General features: G+C 43.3%; 1 protein-coding gene across 2 annotated transcripts; it reads right to left on the bottom strand.

Moving 5' to 3' along the window:
- Positions 1–7,451: 7,451 nt before the first annotated feature.
- pitx2 (paired-like homeodomain 2) lies at positions 7,452–13,759 on the bottom strand. Of its 2 annotated transcripts, none has more exons than XM_073487286.1 (3): positions 13,714–13,759; positions 8,885–9,084; positions 7,452–8,012 (listed from the first exon to the last, which is right to left on the bottom strand). In XM_073487286.1, exons 1-3 carry the CDS (start codon positions 13,757–13,759, stop codon positions 7,452–7,454), a joined length of 807 nt encoding a protein of 268 aa, XP_073343387.1. The 2 variants fall into 2 exon arrangements, with proteins under 2 accessions (XP_073343387.1, XP_073343386.1); XM_073487285.1 differs by lacking the exon at positions 13,714–13,759 and adding an exon at positions 9,601–9,784.
- Positions 13,760–23,035: the final 9,276 nt, after the last annotated feature.

The raw sequence follows: 23,035 nt of genomic DNA, 5'->3' as shown, positions 1-23,035 counted from the left end.
TAAAAGTAGCGACAGTTAATGGTTATAAAATTAATCACAGCTTCTGTTTCCCTTTCAGCATTTTGCACATGTAACAGCACCACTTACAACAGAAACAAAGGTGGAAATCACTACGTTTTAAAATTCAGTCTTGTCTGCAGTTACAGCAGAGATAATGTGGTTGGTCACCACATTTGAGGGTGTCGCAAACAAAAAGTCCAACTTCCTGTCATTGAAAACAGAAAGCCAGTATCAAGGCAGTTCGTGATAAAATGTAATCTAAAGGATTTGTGTACATTGGCATGAATTGTCAATTTTTGTTGTGACACTCAGCACGACTCTAAAATGTAAGATTTGTGTCTACGCTCATGAATCCTAAACTTTGTCACTATTTCAAGAACCAATTTTACATTTAACCAAAATCATGATATTTTCCTTATTTAAGCAAAGTGAATCCTCCTGATTAAATGTCGTGACCGTTTCATAAACTGAAAATACTTGTCCTGACCTTAACCAAAGTGCTTTTGTTGCCTAAACCGAACCACAGACTGGATGTGAACCTTCGATTCTAGCTACACAATCTTGGCCTTCGTACGTCCACCGTCCACGCTGCGATACCATAAATGTCGTGTTTCATTCAGTGACAGAAACGTGGTGCAGGCACGAAATACAGTTGTTTCTGAGATGCAGTCTGGTCATCATGACCATGTACTCTGTAAATGCTACACAGGACTGGTTTCAGCAGCGTTATAATCATTAAAATATACGCTATAGTCCAACACTTAGCTCTGCATGAGCTCATATGTGTGGGAAACACCTGTATGGTAATCACTTCGGCTTACTTTTTTTAAGGGCAAGTTACCTACTAGTTAATTACCAGATATTTTGACATGTAACTGTTACATATGAGATTTTACACTGTATAATTTAAATCTCTTCGGTGTCCATAGTTCTTCCTGTTCCTCCCATAACTGCTCCACATGAAAGCGCAGAGGTTTTATTGAGGAAACTAGCTTTTAACTGAACGTGCCATCACGGGGATAAATGATGTAAAGCTTCTCTCTAAGTGGTCCTCTACAAAATATTGCACATTTTATGCCCAAAGAATGCCATGTTTGTACAGCTGGGGAGACAGCTCAGCATGTAAAGTATGACATTAACTCTGCAGGGTTTGGTTTAGAAAAAAAACTCACACTTTAAACTGTGGTGCATCTTTTGCATGATTTTATGCAAACTTCCTCCTGAAATATCTATAATGTTACTTAACAGAGCAGTTTAGGATTATTGCCATGAAGGAGATTCTTGAGATTCAGTTTGAAGCCTGTCCATAGTTAGTTTGCATCTGTGATGGCAAAAAGTGCTGTTATCAGGTCTGATTTCTTTAGATAAGATAGTACGGACGGCCAGGATTCCACTCGGGCCACTAAACTAACAAGAACTGATATGAGCAGGAGGTAGACGCTCGACACTTTGACAATTTCAACAGCATTTTGTTATTCGCCCTGCGTGTGAAGGGAAAATTGTACGACACAGAATGAAGAAAAGGAAAGAAAAAAAAACTAAAACAAACAAAAGGCGCTCAGGTGTAATTTTCTATCCGAAGTTGGAGCCTGGGAAACTCTTCTGCCCGGCTGCTCGTCAGACAGACACAGACTCCGGGTGGCTGACAGCGGCGAACAGAGGTAAACGTCAATTAAGACGTTACAGTAGATGACAGGCCTAAAGAAAACAGCGCTGAGAGATGCCATCTGGGGCAGACTGTGTAAACCGAAGGTGTCTGAACACGATGCTTCAGATAAGGCTAAAATGTTAGCAGCTTTAGACTTGTCAGGTTAACATGAAGGGGCATGAGGAGGACTCGAGGTGGCTGGCGTGCCTGGAGGCCGTCTGTTTATGGATTACATGTATTATTTTGTATTTTTCTCTAAGATTTGAGAAAATGCAACATTCTTTTTGTACTTAAACTCACTGTATGTGATCCATGTGGCCAGGATACAGGCTCAGAGGTGGTAGTTCTGCTGTAGTTAGCCTTAATGCTGAATAATGCCTCTTGAATGGCATTTTTATCCTTCTTCAGCTCCTCTCCTGCAGTAGCCTGCCTCACACAAACACAGACACATTACAGAGCTCTAGCTGCAGTTTTTATTTGGACTTAGTGCCTTTTCACTCCTCTTTTTTCTTATTTAATGTATTATTTTGAACAACTGGGGACATCAGAGAGCAAAATGACGCCACAAGCATTTACATTTTAGCACTTTAGCTGCTCCTGATCGTGACCTACGGTGGCTGAGGGTTCAGTTGTGAAACAAGCCAACATGCAAACTGCATCTCAGAGATCTTTTTAAATATGTTTCCTCCATCAAATAAATTCATGAGTCTCTCCTGATGGATCATTTTTTCCTCCACCATCATTTCAAGGTCCACGAGAGCCGTGCTACTGATCTTTTCAGCATGCTAAAAGTGTAGAAATTGATTTGGAGAGAAAACATCTCAGATGTGTGTTTTGTTTTCATCCTCCTCTAATAGAACTTCAGAGAGCAGGAAGTGTGTGCGTCATGAAATTCGCCCTGGTTATCTGCTTTCACACGCTCTGGCCAGCCGCCTGCCCTCAAACAGCACCGAGCCCCCACCGTCGGGGCTGGATACACAACTTGAACACACACACGCGTGTAGATCCACACAACATGCAGCTGACATACGTGCAACAGACAGGAGTGTGTATCTGTGTGGCGATTCCCAAGCGTGCCACACCAGCAAGTCAATATTTTCACACAAAGCACGTGTTTGAATGAAAGCCAGAGGCAGAGACGTATGTTGTATTTTTCATTTTTCTGTGTGCAAACAACTTTTAATATCGAATCAAAAGCCAGTTCTGAGCTTTTTCTTGCCTAATTTTGTCGAGAAAAGCTGCGAAGAAGAATGAATAAGTTGGTTTGAGGTTTTTCAGGAGTTCAGCTGAGATGGGCGCTCTTGTTAAGGAGAACTTCTCCTCGGGCCTTAGGTGAGGGTGAGAATGTGTGAGGTCACACCATGTGACCTTTAGCTGAAGCCGCTGGGCCGCCATTGGTCCAGAGCCAAACCCCCCCACCCCCCAAACCCCCTCAACCTCCCACCTCCCCCAAAGACACACAGCAGCAGCAGCAGCCCTCTGAGCTGCCTGACCGCTGCTGCACTTATGGGCAAAGTGCTGAGACGAGTTGTGTGTCTGTAGGTCGACTGTGAACCTTCAGTGTAGCTATTATCTTATATTTATTCTGGAGCACATGTAGAAGGAGCCTCGAACCTTCTGCCACAGCAGCTTTAAATATTTACCTCGCAGAACACAGAGAAAGGTGTGTGTGTGTGTGTGTGTTAGCATTATTACATTATATCTATTGTATTTGAATGTTTTCCTCGAGACATAAACGTGCAGATTGTGGAGAAGAGGCAGTAAAGACGATCTGTGTGTTCTAGATACAGATTTGGCTTCAACAGTCTGTAATTCCTGATCTGAAGTCTCCATCTCTCGTGTTTTAAAGCTGCTCTGTTGTTCCACGACGAGTCCTGCTGTGATTTTAATTTGAGCCTGTTGCATCACTGCTCACTTCAAAAATAAACTATTGATCAGGACCCCCCCTCCCCCGGCACGCTCTGACACATCTGAAATCTTTGTTCATTCGCTGCATCCAGAACCCGACAGCTCCCACACGTCCTGCTGCATCTTATCGGACAAAACCACGACCTGAATTTCCACTAATTTAAAAAATATAATCTTGATTTGTGTAGTTTTTAAGACGAGGCACACGTGCAAACACAAAAATATCATAAATGAATATCCACTTCTTACTTGTACATCTTTCAAGCTTTAAAGGAGCACTATGTGGTTTTGAGGAAGAGAAAGGTCTTCATTTTTGTTTTCTGAATAAACAAACTGACCTTAAAGGACAACACATCCTGTTTTACTTTGTTTATATGTGGCGGACCCTGCCACCTTTCAAGCTTCAAACAGTGTTCTGGGACCTTATGTTCCTCTGAGAACAGCTTGTTTATTCAGTTATGGAGGAAAATAAATATTTCTGAGTTTGTATTATTACCTCATTGATATTATAAAATATTTAAACACTGACTTTAAATTTCTTGTTCAAAACTTCACAGTGCCCATTTGAATAATTGCCATATCTATTGATTACATGCAGTAAAGAGCTGTGTAGCTGCATAATGTTGCCAAAAATTGTATTTTTAAATGAAAAATCACTCGGAAGTATCTCCATTTCCGTTCATATTCTACCTTTTCTTGGTTGAAGCTTGTGCGTGTTTCAGCCTTTTTATGAGCGTGTGATCAGACAACATGCTCCCTGATCAGCCGCATCACCTCCAGTCTCCTCCAAACCGCCGCTGCAGGATTATTTAGAGATTGTTAATTATTTAGATTGCAGCTGTAACGCTGCATGTTTGGATATTTGCTCTCCCTCGCGTTTTATTTGAATTCCCGGCGGGGTTGGAGGGGGGAGAGCTGGAGATGTGTCGGCTCGGCGTGTTACCTCACGTTGGATTTCTTTCTTTTTTTTAATCAGCTGGCGGAACAAATCTCACATTAAGATGTGCTGGGTGTCCGAAAACCCGAGGCGGGACAAAAGATTGATAATTGTATCTTTGTTGGAACATGAACTACATGCTTGTAATTTTTTCTTTTTTTTTACTATTTATATTTCTCCTGTGTTATTATGCGTGATTATGCCTGGGAAGCAGACTTTAAAATGAGTTTGGTTTGACGCATAAATGACTCTGCGGTGTCTGGATTTGGAATATAAATTCCGGCGAAAGCGTGAGCAGAATTTAAGCAGCCGTGCTGCAAAAAAAGAAAAAGAAAAGCTTATTTTTGTGAGATATCTCTGCAGTAATTAAAACATGAGCGAACATGCAGCAGCTAAAAGGAGCGTGTGCTGTCCTTCTATTGGAGCTTTAATAAGTTCTTACCTTGCGCAGGGCTGGAGAGGAGAGGACAGGCTGAAAGGTCTGCAGTCCTCTGAGCGTCGTTTCAGCCAAATGAACATTTCCCCAGTGAAGCCTCTTCTCCTCGGGTCATCCCTCTGCTCACATGTTGATTGTGCGGATGTGTATTGAGGCTGCAGACGTGCGTATTCGCCTCTACAGCAGCCGAGGCTTATCCCCCCCCCCCCCCCCCTGTCAGCTGATTATTGCTCCATCAAAAGGTGACACAAAAAGGGGCTCGAAGTTTTTTTTTTTTTTTGGACAGAAATCTAATTCCGGAGGGTGAGAGGGGTGAGGGGAAAATCACATGTAGTGAGATTTTAAAAGAGGAATGCTTCTTTGTGTTTGTTATTTAACTCTGATTTATTTCTCTTCATAATAACCAGCCCCTGGAGAGGTGACCCCGAGGCCTCCCTCTGCCTGACATCAGATCCTAAATCAGCTCTTTTGCACCAACCACACTGACTTTTTTTTTTCTTCCTAATTTTCCAGTGATGAGCACAAACACAAACAAGCTCACATGATCAACAATTCGGGGCTAAAAAAGTGCGCACGGCTCATCCTCCCCAAACCCAAACTCGCGCTATTTATTTAGTCTCCGTCCTGCAGGGGAGTGCCGCGGTGGTTCCTCCCCGACGAGGCTGCACTCGTCCCCCGCCTGCTCTCCTCTGCAGCCGGCCTCGGCCCCACATACCTCCGTATAACTCTGCGCGCTCTTGTTTGCTCAAGCTTGTGCATCATAGTTCCCCCTTCACCAGCAGACCGTGGCCTTGTTTTGCCACGGCGCATTTGCTGCACTATAAAGCATGACTTAATATTAATAATAATACTAATAAAAAGAGAAAGTGGCGAGTCACGAAAGGAAACAATAACGCGAAGGCAAACAGATGCACGGGAGAGTCAGGGAGGGCGATTTTGGATTTGTGGAGCAAAAACGCAGCGAGATCAACTCCAAACAAAACACTGTGTGGTTAATGTGGAGATCATGAGTCAAATGTGAATTTGTGCAATTGCATTTTTTTTTGTAAAATCACTTTAAAAGCATTAATTGGATAAAAAAAATCCTGTTTTCTCATCTCCCTCGAGTTCAAACACGAGCTCTAATGGGCTGTTGTCACTGTTGTGTGGTCCCAACTCCTGTTTGTTGATTCCCGTGTTATTTCAAGCACCAGTGACCGCAGCCGAGGCTCTCCTGGCTGAGCAGGCAGACATGTATTCAGCAGTTAATCTGACGGAGCATCTCGCCGCTATATGTGTATTGGAGCGGCCCCATTGTTTTCCTCTATAGATTAGACGCACAAGTGCCTCACATAATCGAAAAGGGCTATAGACAGACTGTCATTGCTCTACACTCCGCCAACAGACTGCCAACACAAAGATTCAATAAAAGTCTCCCATCGTGAGTGTTTTTGAACAATATATTTACTTCCATTAAATAAAACACAATAGTTTTTTTGGATGTTTGGAAAAAAACAAAAAAAAAACATAATTCCGTACCAAATAGTATACACAGAGCAAAAACCAAATAATCTGTCGCAGGAACATTTTTGATGCTTCTTCTTCTTCTTCTTCTTCTTTTTTTTTTTTTTTAAATCCAGAATTTCTATTCTAAATCGATATTCACACAGACATTAATAATAAATTTATAATATGTTAGAAACACACAACCGGTGCGTTTTTTTTAGTATGTACATTCCCTTTTTGTTTGCAAGCAAAACATGATTCCTTTTTAGGGTTCTGTCTTTTTTTTTTGTTTCTTCTTCTTCTTCTTCTTCTTCGTCTTCTTCTTCTTCTTCCACATGCGTTGATAAATTGAACCTGGAGAGGACTGGAGGGTTATAGCGCATTCGCCTCGACAAACAGGAGATGATAATTCAAATATATACAACCTTTTTTTCAGTCAACAATTAACGTCCAAAAAAACACAAAAAAAATCCACCAGAAAAACAAAAAGGCCCTTTTTTTTTCAAACTGTGGCGCAGTGTGAAGCAGGCCCGGACTCATCAGAAAAAGGGGAATAAACCTAAAATCTCCCGTTTCAGTTTGACTCCCGAGCTGGAGTTGAGCTTGCTTCAGTGGTTCAGTCTTCTAGTGCCCTTTTTTTCTTGAAAAATGAAAAAGTAGTTGTAGTAGTCTCTTGTTCCTGTGGCCGGCTGTTTGTGATTACCACCACACTGCAAAAAATGACCACCATAACGAGCCAGTTGGTCTTGTAATCACCCTTAAAAATCATATTTTTTCCCCCTAAAATAAAGTGCGATGGAATAATCTCACTTGTTTCGTGATATGTTTGGAAAAAGTGGCAAAATCTTGAGGGGGAAAAAAAGTCAGAATAACTCCAACTAGTGACAAGAAATTGCCTTTTTTGAAACACATGAAAAAGCACAATTATCTCACCGCCACGTTTCCTCACTCCCTTCAGAGAAAAATAACACCTCAAGCGCCACTACTAGCCTCTAATGACCCGCTAAGGTGGTGATTTTTTGCAGTGCAGGTAGGTATTAGACTGGTCTGTCCACGGCGTATTGGCAAGCGCTCAGATTAGTGGCCGGATTCTGCACAGTGGCGTATCCAAAACTCGAGTGCTGCTTGGCTTTCAGTCTCAGGCTGGCCAGGCTGGAGTTACAAGTGTCCCTGTACACGTAAGGAGGGGTCGGAGGCGCGTAGGGGCACGCCGACGTGGGCACGCCCGAGTTGAGAGACGGGTTACTGAGGTTGTTCAAGTTATTGAGGCTGTTGAGGCTGGAGCCCGGCACGCCGGTGACCGCCGAGGGCACCATGCTGGAAGTCATGGAGGATATGGAGTTGGGCGCCGGCGAGAACATGGTCTGCGAGGACAAGGGGTTGACGTTCATGGAGTTGAAGAAGGGGAAGCTTTTGGTGGATAAGGAGGCCGGCGTGAGGCCCTTGGCGGCCCAGTTGTTGTACGTGTAGCTGGGGTACATGTCCTCGTAGGGCTGCATGAGTCCATTGAACTGCGGGCCGAAGCCGTTCTTGCAGAGCTCGGCTTGTTGGTTTCTTTCCCGTTTCCTCCACTTGGCTCGCCGGTTCTTGAACCAAACCTAGAACAAAGGAAATAAGATCAGGTTAGGAATTATTTTAGAGTGTTATTTAATCTTTTATACCCTCTTTAATTCTTGCAATTGCTTGGCAGAGTTCTGCATTTTAATATCAGACACATCATCTTTAATTTGTTGGTATTCTCCTTTTCTTTTCTTTTTTCTCCTTTTTTTAAATTTAAATCTCTTTGTTAATCTTTGCTTTGCCGCGCAGACCATCCCGCTTTGATTCCCTCTTTATCTGAGCTGAATACACACCGGGCTGTCACTGCACCATCCTTAATGTGGAGAGAGGATGTGTATTCCTCTGCAGGCGTCCACAAACACGCTGACCTTAATCACACAACACCAGGGCGACAATCGCAGAATACAAGCTTTGCACCTCTTTCACACGAACAGCAGAACACGACTGGTATCTGTCACCGACAAATGTCAAATAGTCTCAACTGTTAACAGCCTAATAATGCGGAATCACACTTAATAGGCAAATAAGAAAAGGTTATTTTCTGTCCTGAAATTACTGAACAGATTAAAATGTCCAGAGAGACACAAATTAATTCTGGTAAAATTGTTTATTTTGCATTGTTTGGAGAGGATTTTAATTATATTTAGCCTCAGAGATAAACATATACAATCTAATTAAATACAGCTTGAAGCTGCAGTATATTTAAACAAGACTCTGGTTATTTGTTTTCCAGCTAAAAACTCTGTCCAACATTATTTTCAAGGAAATTTCAGCCGTGCGTAAAATGTGGCGTCCGTGCGTAAAACCACTAAGGTACGAGCTATTTGTGGGTTAAACGGGCCGTTGGCACAAATTACCCGAGATCACACACACACCAATTGTTTTTGCTTGCACCCAAGGGAGTACTCACCCTGACCCGGGCCTCTGTGAGGTTGGTCCACACGGCTATCTCCTCCCTCGTGCTCATGTCCGGGTAGCGATTCCGCTGGAAAGTGGCCTCCAGTTCCTGCAGCTGCTGGCTGGTGAAGTGAGTCCGCTGCCGCCGCTGCCGCTTCTTTTTCGACGGGTCATCCGAGGAGTCGTCGTTTTTGTTTTGGGTCTTTTCTTTTTCTGTCAAGAGGAGAGAAGTTGAGTCAGTCAGGCAGGCAGGCAGGGTCAGAAGGATTAAGGCCTGCACGCTATTAGAGAGGGAACCAAAAAAAAAAAAAAAGAAAAAAAAATCCTGAATCCATGACAGTGTTGGGAAATGGATGAGCTGTTCTCTGCTCATGAGAATGCTCTGACTCATAACCTGAACCAATTACTTTTCTTATGTTTTTAATTACACATTGTGCTTCATTTTATGAGATTTTAATCGACCTTTTGATTTAATCTCGACTCTCAGTTTATCAACACATGCTTGACAAATTTTAGCTGTCACGAGACAAGCTCTTTTATTTACACAACACAGAAACTTTCAGCACAAGCCGGTGTCAGAACTGATTATCTGGGAGTAAGATGATCGCTGTAATAGCATGCACGTAAAACTCCCTTTCCGCTGATCAATCGCAGCCGTCTTTTGTCTGATATCAATATGACATCTGCGGCGCCTTGCTGGGAACATCTGCACCCCCGGGCGGTTCTTACCGACAGACTCCGGGCTGGACGTGTCCGACACCGTGTGCACCTCTAACCGGTGTTTCGAGTCCACAGACCGCTGCAGCGGCTGTAAACTAGAGGCCATCGCCAGAGCCGTGTGGTGCGTGGAGGCAAGTTTATTCCCTGTGAGGTGGTGGTGGTCTGTGTTTAATGGATCCCTCATAGAGTTCATCGGCGGAAGATCGCAAAACTGGCTGTCAAAAGCAGATTAAGTCCCCTTCAGTGCGACAAGGATAAGCGGAAAGTCCGTCGGCGGAATGTGTTCAGTTCTCCAAAAAAGACGCGCAGGAGAGCGGCTCCTCTTGCGGTTCAGATGAAGCCCGCTTTCTCTTCTAACTGGCTTTAAAACAGACCGTGAGGTGCTGCCATACTAGCGTCGGTGGTAAACAGCGGCTACCTCGGCTGACTATCAGAGTGACAAGGACAGGTAGGTGATATTAGATCCAGAGGCATACACACACTCCAGCGCTCTCTGTTCATTTCAGCTGTTGCCTGCGCACTGCCTCTCCAACTGCGCCTCTCTCCAGACCTCCACGTCACCGCGCTGCGCCCGCCCATATTCTCTCTGACAGGCACATCCATGTGGATGTGACGGTGGGCCCAACCAACCGGAGCCTGCAGAAACGAGATCTGTGTGCCAATGTGTTTATGCCGGGGCTGGCGCTTATTTTTCTCTTCCAAATAAAAGCATGTAAAGAGAGATGGGACGCACGGTGTACCCGCGGCGCTCTGAGGTGCCGTTGCGCAGCAGCCCAAGACCAAATAAAAATGAAAATAACACAGTTTGGCCTCATTTTATGAGATGGGTCCAGTGGCCCAGCAAAACGATGCCGTCGTATTGATGCTCGTGCTCGCAGGCTCTGTCACCAGCAGTTTACTCAGGGACTCAATGTGGATAAAGCGAGCCACCGAGCGGATTGTACTGTATGAAAGAGAAATATGCACACTGCAAACACAGCAGAGAGAGAGGCGGCGAGAAGAGCGATTAAAGGGGGGAAATAAATGTAACTTCAAAGGGGAGGATGTGCCAGTCTGCCCCGAAACTGCCTGTGCGCACTTGTCAACTGACGCTAACTGCCAGACATGTACAGTATGTTAAAAGGCGCACACGTGCTGTGGTGCAGCACACACACACACACACACACACACACACACACACACACACACACACACACACACACACACACACACACAGCTTCAGAGGGAGGCAGTGGAATAAAAAGGTGATAAAAATATTTAAAAGCGAACAACCACCGACACATTTAATTCACGTGAAGCTCTAATCCTCACATCCAGCTCGATACTTGAGGAGATGTCTGGAGTGCGTTCCCAGCGCGCGCTCCAAAAACGTAACCAAACTGGCCTGAAGTGCTTTTTCAACCATCCACTACATCCCTGTATGCAAAGCACCATCAGTCACTCAGTCATACTGGTTGTCAGACGAGGCGAACCTCTTGATCTCGGCAGAGTTGAGGTTCAGATATCCATTAAATCAACCCCAGCGGAGCCGCAGTTAACCACGCAGACTCAGTTTGTTGACGACGGATTACTTTATCTGGGCGCTTAACCGGATCTCTCTCCACACTTTGCGCGTGGACCCCTCAGCCAGCACTCCTGTAGTCTTTTTTTTTTAATCTGATAAGACTCTCATTTGCCTAAGAATTTCTGAAGGAGGATTTTTAATGAGTTGAAGCACATTTTATTATTTTTTTAACCTTTTAATTCTCCAGAGATGGTGAGACGTTGAGGCTCTGGAGTAGAAGTTACCACGTTTAATCAAACAAATGCGCCTTTTGATTTTCAAGGTGGAGATGGAGGGTGGAGACGTGTCAGCTGGCTGACAGGTGATCCAAGTGATGGACACGTAACTGCGTAAAATCTACACATTTTGGTCACTTTTGTCCTTTTTCTTGCACCATAACACATCATCATCATCATCATCATCATCATCATCATCATCATCAGACAACAACACCACCACTTCCCATGTCCACGTGGCCGGGCGGACGCCCCCATTCAAGCCAGCACATTTGGAACTTGGCGATGTTAAGAAGTTACTGGGCTAATCCCGTGAAAGCCCCTGATATATAAATACCAGCAGACCGTAGAGTGTATGCGACACACACACACACACACACACACACACACACACACACACACACACACACACACACACACACACACACACACACACTGGGACTGAGGGAGGGATGATACTTTATGAGAACTGGGGAGCCAATCGCCTCTCACGCAGAGCAATAAAACCTTGTTTGGAGGCTCTGAGTGATTCAATTAAGATGATTTCTTGTTATTAATATTTAATATAATAGTGGTGGATTTATTTTCATGGATACATTTTATTTTAATACAATCATGCGTTTTTAAATTAGCAAAGAATTACTAAAAGGCCATTTTAAAAAAGGGATTTTTTTCTTATGTTAGACCTGTTTTAATAAATAAGAACAATAACACAATGTTGTCTAATAATTAAAGTTCTATATTTCAGAATTAGCTTTCCATTTAATTAAAAATATTAATAATAAAATCATTTTTGATTTCATGCCACACAGCGAACCCTCTGTTGCTCCTTTTTTCCCTCCAGCCGTGTTGTAATACTAAACTTGAAGTGGATTATCGGTTTCCTCTTCATTTCTGCCTTCTGAATGCTTTATCTCTCTTCTGCGGATTACTGCGCGCAATCGGCCTCCGCCATAGAGGGCCATTAATTAGCAATTCAGTCAATATAGGGGGAGACGACAAGGCTTTTTTCTTTTCTTTTCCTTTTTTCTACATAGGATTAAGGACACATCAGATTCCTCCATTAGTATATTCCTCCTCACGAATGCGCTTTCATTATACATTTAGTTTTCCCCGGAGTCAATCCGACCAGCGCCGCATATATTAACAGCAGCAGAACAGTCGACGCTGGTGTGTCTATATCTTATTATCTTATTATTCTTAATCAATGGTCGTTCACACTGCGCGGAGAGCAGCCTGCCCTCTGCCACACAGCCCCGTCAATGTGGGCTAAACGAGGCAGAATGAGACTTATCGGTTATTCGTTTAAGACTCTAACAAGACCTGATGTCATTTCCCCTCCTCCCCCTCCTCCGCTCTGAAGAATAATTAATAAATCCCAGACTGGCTTTTGTTTAGACTCTTGTCGGGCAGGAAAACATGCAGCGGAATAATGCGGAGAGGATCTAAACTGGTCTCAGAGTGTGAAACCACAATAAAACATCCATGTTGGATCGTCAGAGAACTGAGGCCTCCGCGCGCAACAGGACAGTGCATCTGCAAATTAAAGTGAATTATAGGATGGTGGTCAGGCATGTCCTTCTTTTAATTACAACAAGAGCTGTCATCATCATCATCATCATCATCATCATCACCATCATCAAATCCTCTGAAGATGCTGAGCTGCACTTCCACTTCCAACCACCAGGGGTCCCTCTAAGACAGCACACAACCTGCACACACACTCACACCAACAGCTCCTCCTGCACTCAGACGAGCAGAAAGGCCAAAATATCTCTGAATACTCAACATTTCTTAACAAACCGGTGACATCCTCCAAAAAAACACAACTAAAGCAGCTTTTTAAACTCACAAGTGGAGTTTTAGAGTCTTGAAAAGAGATTTGAGATGATTTTGTGAGAAATCCATCAGAGCTGAACAGAATGTTCTGGAGAAATCAACATTATTTGGCTTTTTGTTAAGAAAATTATGTATATATATATATAAAAATATACAAAAAGAGAAGTTGGGAACAAAACAGTGCCAGAAGTGTTGACTCATTTTTTAATAAATCTTATTTTATGGGTTGGGACACTTTAAGAAAAGAGAAATGCAGAAATTAAATATTAGATGTAATAAATATAATAATAATAAGTTTGGAGAGCAACAAACAGTATAAAACCTTTACAAATGCAACATTGGCCATTTTATGCCAAACAAAATGAAATAAAATCATATTTATATCCAATTAAATTGACAATATTCTTTCATATTTCATCTCCAAAAAATCCCAATTTCTTAAAATAGCACGTGTGCGGTGTGTGAGAGCTGCGCTGTTCTGACTCATCTGGATCAGATACTCACCTATTTGCGCGCAGGTGGTGGCCAGTTTGCGGCAGTGGGAGTCCATTATGGCAATTTGGAGAAAACCGCTTCTGTAAAAAAAACAGACAAAAGAGCCACAATTAGACTTTAAGGGCAGTAAACAAGCCTCTGCCGCTCAGTGACGCACAGCTACCTTCTGCAGGCATCATGTTCGGCCTGGACGTGAGGACAAGAAGAGTAGAGGTGTGTTCAGAGGATGAGGATTAGATTAGCAAGAAAAGAAACGTTGGTGGTCTTGGAGAAAAATATTTTAAATTGATGCAAAATTCAGACATTTAACGCGAGAAACGCAGAATATAAAGTTTAAAACATGAAGGTGTGACATCAGCAGGCTCTGTGATGAGAGGGTAATTAGAAATGTGCTTTTAATGCGTCTCTCTGGTGTGAAAGTCAGATTTCTTTGCTAAAATGAAGTTTAATTTGACTGAAACACTTCTGAGCTGCGACATTTCAGAAAACACTTCATGTAAAAAAAAAAATAAGAATGGAAACAAGAAAATCTGTGTTGGATAAAATGAATGATCTCATCACTGACGCTCCTTTTTCACACAGTTTAAATCAAATCAGAGTCTGAAACTCATTTTCTCACACGTCATGTGTTGTGTTATATTTTCTTCTTCTCCAGTCTGATCATATAAAAAGCCGCCGTGTTCTGCATGAGCCGGTGTGATCCTGCGTCGTGCGGCAGCAGCAGCAGCAGCAGCCTGCAGCAGTTGGAAGTGGAGTGATTCCGTAGTAAAATCACGGGATTAGAGTCTGATTGAGATGTCTGTCGGTGGGATATTACAAAATTCATTATCGCAGCCCTCATACTACCTCGATATGAAGTTACACAGATGGGGTTTTATTAGTCCAGGCTCACACTGTTTGCTTATGATAATTCAAGTCGGGGCTGAATTTGCATGCAGTCATGCTGTTAACCATTTTCCTCAGTTCTTCTCTTCACCTGCTCGACATCATCTGTGAGTGACTGAGAGGCTGTGTTGGCTTTTTTTCTTTAATTCAAAAGATGGAAGATATTGGAGGTTAAGTTTTTACCTGCGCACCCTTTTCTTCTCCTCCCTCCCCTTCCACCCCCGCAGCAAAATGAAATAGTGGGGGGGTCGCGCTGTAAGGTGTGAGGTTATTGCGCGCGTCTCCGTGTTATCTAATCAGAGGAGATTTAATGAGGGGTCGCCTCCAGTATTTCACCCTGATCTGCGGCCTCTGGAATCACAGCCCTGCTGGTATTTACGCATTTAACTGTCTTTTTATTTTATTGTGTAAAAAATACGGAAACAGTTTCTGCTGGTAATTATTTTAGCACATTTGTTTTTATCTCATTTTTTTGTGGAAGACTTCAAATTAAAAGCATGGATTTGCGTCAAAGTAACAGGAGAGAGAGAGAAAAATAGATTTCTATAAAATAATCAAAAAATATTCAACACAAATAAATAAAACGTGTAAATGATGTGAGAATTTTACGTTTTAGGCAAAGAAAATCGATATTATTGCGCTGATTTTAACACACATACGGAGGCAAACATGTTTATCCAGCATGTTAAAATATATTTAACACGAATAATAATAATAATAATGATAATAATAATAATAATAGTTTTAAAGGTGGTTTAGTGGAATTTAATCCTGCAGGTAATAAATGTTTATTTCTGTTTTATTTTTCACGCCGCTGTAGATCCAATCCGAGGTTTAAAAATATACCTGCATTAATATCACGATTACATATATTTATCCTGTTCATCCATTCATTCTCACTTCACGGACACTCTGTGCTCTCACCACCAACAGTTGATATGCCTCGGTGACTCACGTGGCAGCGGGCCCAGCGCAGACAGAAAGCTGGCATTGCCTCGCACTGGCTTTACTTCTGAAATTATCACAGTAGAGCATGAGACTGCAGCCTTTACCGGGAGATGAATCGACTAACCTCCACCATATGGTCCTGTATTAATTAAAGGCGTGAGACCGTGAACGTCGCGTCTTATTTCTCTCCTTATATCGGTGCAGAGGATAAAAACACATCTCGAATCATCTAATTCGCTTTTTATTAACACGATTATTTGTAATTCGCTTTGGAGAATTAACTCACATTTTTAATTCAGGCTAGTTTGTGAGCCTTTTAAAGCGTTTACGCACGACTTTACGCACTTTATTGGAATTTGCGCTCAGATAAATCATCATTTTAGAGCACGAGAAGAAGGATTTGATGCTTAAAACGCACAAATGTTTCTATTTTTATCGATATTTATGAGTTTTCTCACAATCCTCACCACCTGCAGGACCTGCAGGTCTACCCTGTTGTTTTTTATTTCCCCGCACTCCATCACCGCTAATGACACATCATTATCATCCGCCGACCTGTGAGGCGAACCCTGCCCTCACATCACTCCATGCTCCTTTATGTTACAGCGAACAGGCACAAAAAAGAAAGGAAGAAACACGAGGTGGAACAAATTTCTTCCCTCGCATTAACTCACATCTCAGTTTTATTATTCCTTTTAGCGCCCCTGCGCCTCCGCTGCACTTACCAGTTGTTGACACCGGTGGAGGCTTTTGGTTTTTTTCCTGCCGTCGAAGCGTAGAGATAAATTCCACCGTCCTGACGCACTCTGACACCGGCAGTTGTGTTTACAGCGAAAATTCAGGCAACTTCAAGGTCCAGTAAAGCTGAAAGTTTCTGTCCGGAAATGCGAGCGACGCTTGGATGTGGCTCCCCCCGCTGTGTTATCCAAAAAAAGAGAGAGAGAAAGAGAGAGAGGGAGACGCAGCGCTGCTACGTTTAGGTTTGTTTCATTTATGCGCATAAATAACCATCTATTTACAGTGCGAGGAGAAATAGCGAAGGAGGCGCTTTCATCCGAGTCTCCCCTTGGTTCGTCCTCTTCTGTCTTCCTCAACTTTTCCCCCCTTGAAAGACGCTCCAAGAGTGGCGCATTTTTTCCTCCTTCTTTTTCAGCTCAGAGAGAGGGACCCCGTCCGTGTGCGCGCCTGTGTGTGTGTGTGTGTGTGTGGGTGTGTGTGTGCTTTTAAAAGGGGTGTGTTTGTGTATGTATGTATGCGCCTGTGTGCAGTCTAGCAGAGGGCAAACTCAGAGCCTCTCAACTTTCAACAACAATCAAACAAAAAGTCAGGATGGCATCTTTTAAAAGCGCACACGTGTTTTTTAGAAAATAAAATAAAAAATAAAAAAAACAGTCCTGATGTTCGTGTTAGCGCGCCCCGGTGCGTTTACTGCCACACTGCACCGTTTGAACTGCAGACATGCAAAAACACATCAAGGCTCAATTTGCTTAAACCTGCTTTTTATAAGTAACTCAGCTGCGTATTGTCTGAACCGTGCGCGCGTAAAATAAACACCAGCCGTAACCACAGATTCATCTGAATCCTCTAACTGGCAGTTAATCTGAAGAAAAACTACTTTCAGTCACAGATAGTGACTCCTTATGACCGCCTGTTATGTAATCAGGAAACTAGAGCACAATTAACACCCAGTTAAGCTCAATGTTTGACCACCCTGCGCGCAAATTCTAAACTAATTTGGCAGAATTTGAATATTCAGATGTGGGTGGAAAACGGAACATTTAAAAAGGCTGCATTCGGCTCCTTCAGGGCCAGACAGAGCGCTATCGCGTTGCGGATTTATGTGCAGATGAAGCGAACAGCTGGCTCGGATGCAAATGTTCTTTATAGATCCGTTTCGTTACATACAGACTTGATTTTTTTTCCATTCGCGTCTTAAGTGAGGCGAGCAGACCGGACGCAGGCCCCGCGCTCTAATCCTTCTTTTACATTTTTAGTCATACTCCCATTAAACCAGTAATTAATGCGCACATCCACACGGGAATTTCCTGGCAAAAAAAAAAAAAAAGGGGGTGGGGGGGACACTGAAGCAAGACGCGCGCATCACACATCACACCCCCCCTCCTTGCAAAATGTGGTGAATCAGGGCTGGTTTGGATCCTGTATCCCAAATAATAAGTGCTCACTGCAGCCTTAAATGAGTAATAATAAGAGTTAATGTGGTTTTAACAGCTGGTTTATTCAGCGAGGCGCGCACAAGTTCCTCTCAGTCTTCTACAGAGGCCCAAGAAGGCCATATTTTATTAATTTTCCACTCGCGTAAACACACGTGTCAGACAGTGCCTCGGGTCAAAATGCAAACCAATATGGGAAAAATAAATAAAATTTGCCTATTTGCCAACACAGCTCGCTTAGTTCTGCAAAATGTGACCCCTTTAATATTAGATGTTGTGCGCAAACACGTGCACAATAAATGCAAGTAAACGACCCCGCAGCAGCAGCAGCAGCCCCGCATCATGCACATCTTCAAATCACGCCCCGCCTGCACCGCACGGGGAGAGGAAAAAAAAAAAAAAAAAAAGAGGGTGTCTGGAGAGGCATGATGGTTCGGCTATATATTCTCCTCTTACCTTCTTATACAAAGAGAGGAGAAAAAAAAGAAAAATCAGTGAAGAGCCTCCTCTTTCTCACGCAGAAAGGTGCAGAGGAATGCCTGAAGTTCAGAGAAGGCTGGCGGGTATGAAATCTTTCGCCTCGGGGGCAAACCGGCGGCTTCTTTTCATTTCAAGCGCTTATCGATTCGCCGTTGTCATCTTTGGCGACGCAGAAGGACACTTGAAAGAATTTCTGATGGGGCTGTGATGTGAGAAACAGGGTGACCTGCTCTGCTGATGCTCTCTCCTGATTCTTAACGAGCACATCAGCTCTCTCTCCCCTTCTCCCCCCCGAGCGTCAGTACAGTTGGACATTTCAACTTTTTCCTCCTCCTGCATACTGGAGAGGACTTTAAAACATTCTGGATTAGAATCAGCACGCATCCGAGCATAAAGAGGAGAGATGATAGACTGCCCGGCAAGTCAGCCACAACAGACACACACACACAAAAAATCTGAAAGCAAGGCTCTTAAAGTTTGACTTCTTTCAAGAAATATCTGAACTTTTTTATTTTATTTTTTTATTTTGAAGGAATTGTGTGCTGTCTTGCACATCATTTCCAGGGTGACTGATGACAGCTCCTAAAGTTCACACCAGTGCAGACTTCAGATCTGCTTAGAACAAGATGTGCACATAATATGATGCATGAAACACAACAGAGCTCCCCTCGGATCCAGTATTTAGATCTGCGAGGCCTGTGGCGATAATTTAAAGTGACTAAATGTGCTGTTCTATGAAGCTAAATCAGTATTTTCAAAATATGCACAAGCTTCACAATCTGCAGACTGTGGCCCTGTATCTCCATGAATACAGACATGTGTTGCAACACAGACATACTTCTTATATGGGCTCCATTTTGTGCCAAATTGTGCTTTGACATAAACTTATTAGTCTTATTGTGAAATCAGCTCATTTCCAGAGATGTATAAATGGTTTATTATGAAAAATGTCTTCTTCTCATGCCATCAGGAATCAATTACGTTACAGTTAAATCATTGTCTCTGATTTCTCCTCTCACCTCGCTGCATGACGTTTCAATTAATAAATAAATGAATCGAAACCTTTTTTTTTTTCCCACAGCGTTCATTGAAATATAAGTCCTGTGCGCTGCCATCATTCTGTTGCACCGGGAAGCTTGAGTAATACACGTGAAGTGGTTCCCATTATCCAGGGGTGCTGTTCGCCTGAGAAAACCAGCCTGACTTCTCCTCTTTTTTTTTTTCTTTTCACTTTTAGCCTCAAACCACATGCGATTGTCGCCTAGCGTTCTGTCTGGCCAACACTCTGTGGCCATGTAATAAAATTTGGAGTCAAATTGGTGTTTCCAAAGCCACAAATCTTTAAACAAATCAGTTTATGTACTGCTAATATGTTAGAAATAAAGTAATGGCTGGGAATTTAGTTTTATTGTGGGGGGGGTGTGACTTCTCTATTTAAAGGAGGATGAATATGGAGAGACAGAGAGAGAGAGAGAGAGAGAGAGAGAGGAGGGATAGAAAAGACAAAACATTAGACGAGTCTCCGCCGAGACAGAAATATCCTGTGTGTATTTCCATTTGTCAAGTATCACTCCAAGAACGTTATTAGCGAAAAAGCTGCCTGTAAATTAACCAAATTAAAAGGGTGGCTCTTCGATAGCTCTTGAGCTTGTTGAGCGGCTTTATGCCTGATCCTTACTATTCCAGCTCTGTCACAGTACCAAAGGGAGACGAGCCGCACCGAACGCTAAGCACTCCAACTCAGCAGCGTGGCTTGTGGTTTTCGAACGTTATACGCAAGGCCAGTAAATGACTTACATGATAGGCTGCCCTCACTTCTCCGGCGAACATGGTGTATATTTAAAAAGTACTCAGCTCTTCGTCTTTGTCTTCTTCTGTAATTATCCTATCCTCGGCTTCCAAAGAAAATGCTCAGCTGATGTCATTGTGGTTTTGGCCCCCCGACTGGTCTAATATTAATCCCATGCATGAAGCAGCTTCAAATGAACGAGGATTAGTTTGAATTAAACTCTGGTCCATGTTTTTATGTGAACACATTAACTCCTGTCATTGCTGGTCAGTCAGACGAGCCTGTCTCCATTCCTCTTGACTTTGGACATGACATGGCTTTGGTCAAGCATGATTAAAAATGTCCCTGAGACTTGGACGGCTTTCATTACACTGACAGCCACAGACAGACAGACAGACAGCACAGCAGCAGCTTTTATGGCCGGGCGGTGTGATCTTGGAGGTGGAGTGGGGGGGAGTAATAGTCGGCGCATGCATAAACACATGCGGCCTCAGCCTTAATCACAGGTGCGAGCGGGCCAATAAATTGCTCAAGCAGGTCTCTGATCAATTACATGAAAAATCAATGGGAAGCTGCCACTAACCTGCCTAAGGGGAAATCGGCCAAGAATGAAATTGGTGTGATAAAATGACTATGATGCCTCGCACTTCGTCGATATCATGTAAAACAGTTCAGCTACATGCTAACTCTCCTGTCAGCAGACCTGAGGTGGACCCAAAGGTCACAACTGGAATCAGCTTGGTCCTAATTGGTCCTCTGTGGCACACAGAGAGAGAGAGAGAGAGAGAGAGAGAGAGAGGGCATGAGGAAGGAAGGGAAGGAGCTGGAGAGATGTACCAGAGGCCGATTCAGATAGTGGAGTGCAGGAAGGACGATAAGTGTAAAACAAACCTTCAAGTTTTTTGTGTTTCACGTTCGCACTCATTCAGATACATTTGATTAGCCGGCGATTTCAACCTGCAGTCACTGACAGCTGACGGTGAAAGTTCATCATCAAAAATCTTAAGTCAAAGTCCACTTACTAACCTTTTCTGGAGCTTTCAACCCAATCTTACAGTCTTCATCAGTGCATGGAGTCTGCTCAGTTATAGCTCAGTTGATTCCCTCCGTGACTCCACGTGCTGATGAAGAACGAGAGCCAGAATAAAATGTTTGCGTCGTACATTTCTGCAAACCACAGATACGTTAGATTTCTACGTTTCATATGTTTTATATCAACATTTCTAAAATACGGATCATATTATGTTCAGATTACATGTACATGAGCTTATTTTCCTATAACGAGGAGGAGGAGATGACGGTCAAGTCATGTTCGTGGCAACAAAACCAGAAATGTTAAGCATGACAGCTAACACGGCTGCCAAGTGAGAGGCTGTTGGAGAACGCTTCGAGGCCACTGTTGGCTTTTTGTTTCAACTTGTTAAACGGGGTATTTTTTTGGCGAGTGTCGGGACATTTTGCTGCCATGTTTGTGGCAACAAAACTGAGTAGCTAAAGCCAAAACATGATCATGATCCTAACCTTAACCAAGCGGTTAACTAACAGACCATAAGCACGGCATTGTCACAACAGCAAACCGAGATGTGAAGACATTAACTGTATTTATCGGAACAAACTTGACGCGTGTGCTATTTACAAGTTACTGGTAATTAGGTTAACAGAACCAATCAGAGTCACTTTAACTTCCAGGAAAATATCAGATGAGTCGGCGACCGTGACTAAAAGTAACAAACGTGACTCAGACTTCAGTACTTCATCCATTAATGTTTTTTCCTGAGTCATGTCAGACAGACTTTCATTGGCAATGATAACTGTTTAATGATAAATCAACAACTCCCATGATCTCATACTATACTCATACTTCACAACGCCATTAAACTATGTCATTGTTTTGAGACCCCGAGCGGCAGAACTCATACCGTGTGTTTCAAGTCTAAATGTTTTAATTCTTTTATTGTCTTCTTGACTTTTCAGTGTGGACTGCAGACATGGACAGAGAAGTTTGGTAAATAAACATAATTTCAGAAAGAGGGGACAAAAAGGAAGTCAGATAATAGAAATAGATGGACATGAGATTGAGAGTGGAGAGCAACAACAGGATTAAATACAATGGCCTGATGCAGATCAAAAAGATCTCCTCCTAAAGGTAGATGAGGGCTGACAAAGATACCAGACATGAAGACAGAGAGGGAGGAAGAGAGAAATGGAGGGAGGGAGGAGGGAGGAGGGAGGGTGTCTAATCTGAAATCAGGATGCCAGTCCCATCTCCTGTGTTCTGATTAGTTCCAGTGTTTCATGCTCGTCTCTGCGTTTCATGGAGCCACGTCGCTTGGCTGAACTGTACATGAGTACAGTGTTTCACCACAACACAACGACCGACCGCGTTCAATCGCCAGACTGCGAGTGACACACGAGAACCTTAAAGACGACGCGAGGGTCAACATCCACTCAGACTGCCGGCATTGCCTCGTATATCTCTGTGTCAGATCCCTTATATGTGGCAGATTTTAAGAAGGCGGCATCACAACTGTTAATCTTTGGAAGACCGCGCTGAACGATTTCCACATATAGACCTCAGCAGCCCTCTGGCCTTCAGATCGGTACTTCAGCTTCACTAATCCGTTAGTGGGGAAACATCACAGAAAAGGTGACGGAGGGAGGTGGATGTTTGTACACTCATAACTCTTCATGCTGGATGTAAGATTTGGTGTGTGTGTGTGTGTGTGTGTGTGTGTGTGTGTGTGTGTGTGTGGCGACAGAAAGAGAGAGAGCGAGGCCGTGTGTGAATGAGGAGGGTGAGGTGGGGGTGTCTAATCCAGTCCCAGTGTGAAACTGTTGACATTTGTGCTTTTTTTCCCTTCATTATGTGACTGGGGCTGTTTTGCGCTGGATTAGCTACAAATCTCCCATGCAGCACATTCAGCATGCCACTAGTAGTTTAACTTCATTAATAATGGATGAAGAGATTGTAATCCAGGAGTAAGAGAGCATGGAGGAGCCCCGTACACAGAGAGACAGGGAGACGGGGAGAGAGGGCACCCCTCTGGCACAATCAGGG

The sequence above is a fragment of the Pagrus major genome, chromosome 18 (genome assembly GCF_040436345.1).
Source record: "Pagrus major chromosome 18, Pma_NU_1.0".
In the NCBI taxonomy this organism is placed as follows: Eukaryota; Metazoa; Chordata; class Actinopteri; order Spariformes; family Sparidae; genus Pagrus; species Pagrus major.
Note: the sequence above shows the minus strand (reverse complement) of the source record. Positions and strands in the feature narration are given on the sequence as shown.

Coding starts and splice junctions, on each gene's coding strand:
- pitx2 (XM_073487285.1), bottom strand. CDS start 9,784: ATGAACTCTATGAGGGATCCATTAAACACAGACCACCACCACCTCACA. Junction 9,085..9,600: donor GTCCAGCCCGGAGTCTGTCG/GTAAGAACCGCC, acceptor TCCTCTTGACAG/AAAAAGAAAAGACCCAAAAC. Junction 8,013..8,884: donor TCACAGAGGCCCGGGTCAGG/GTGAGTACTCCC, acceptor CCTTTGTTCTAG/GTTTGGTTCAAGAACCGGCG.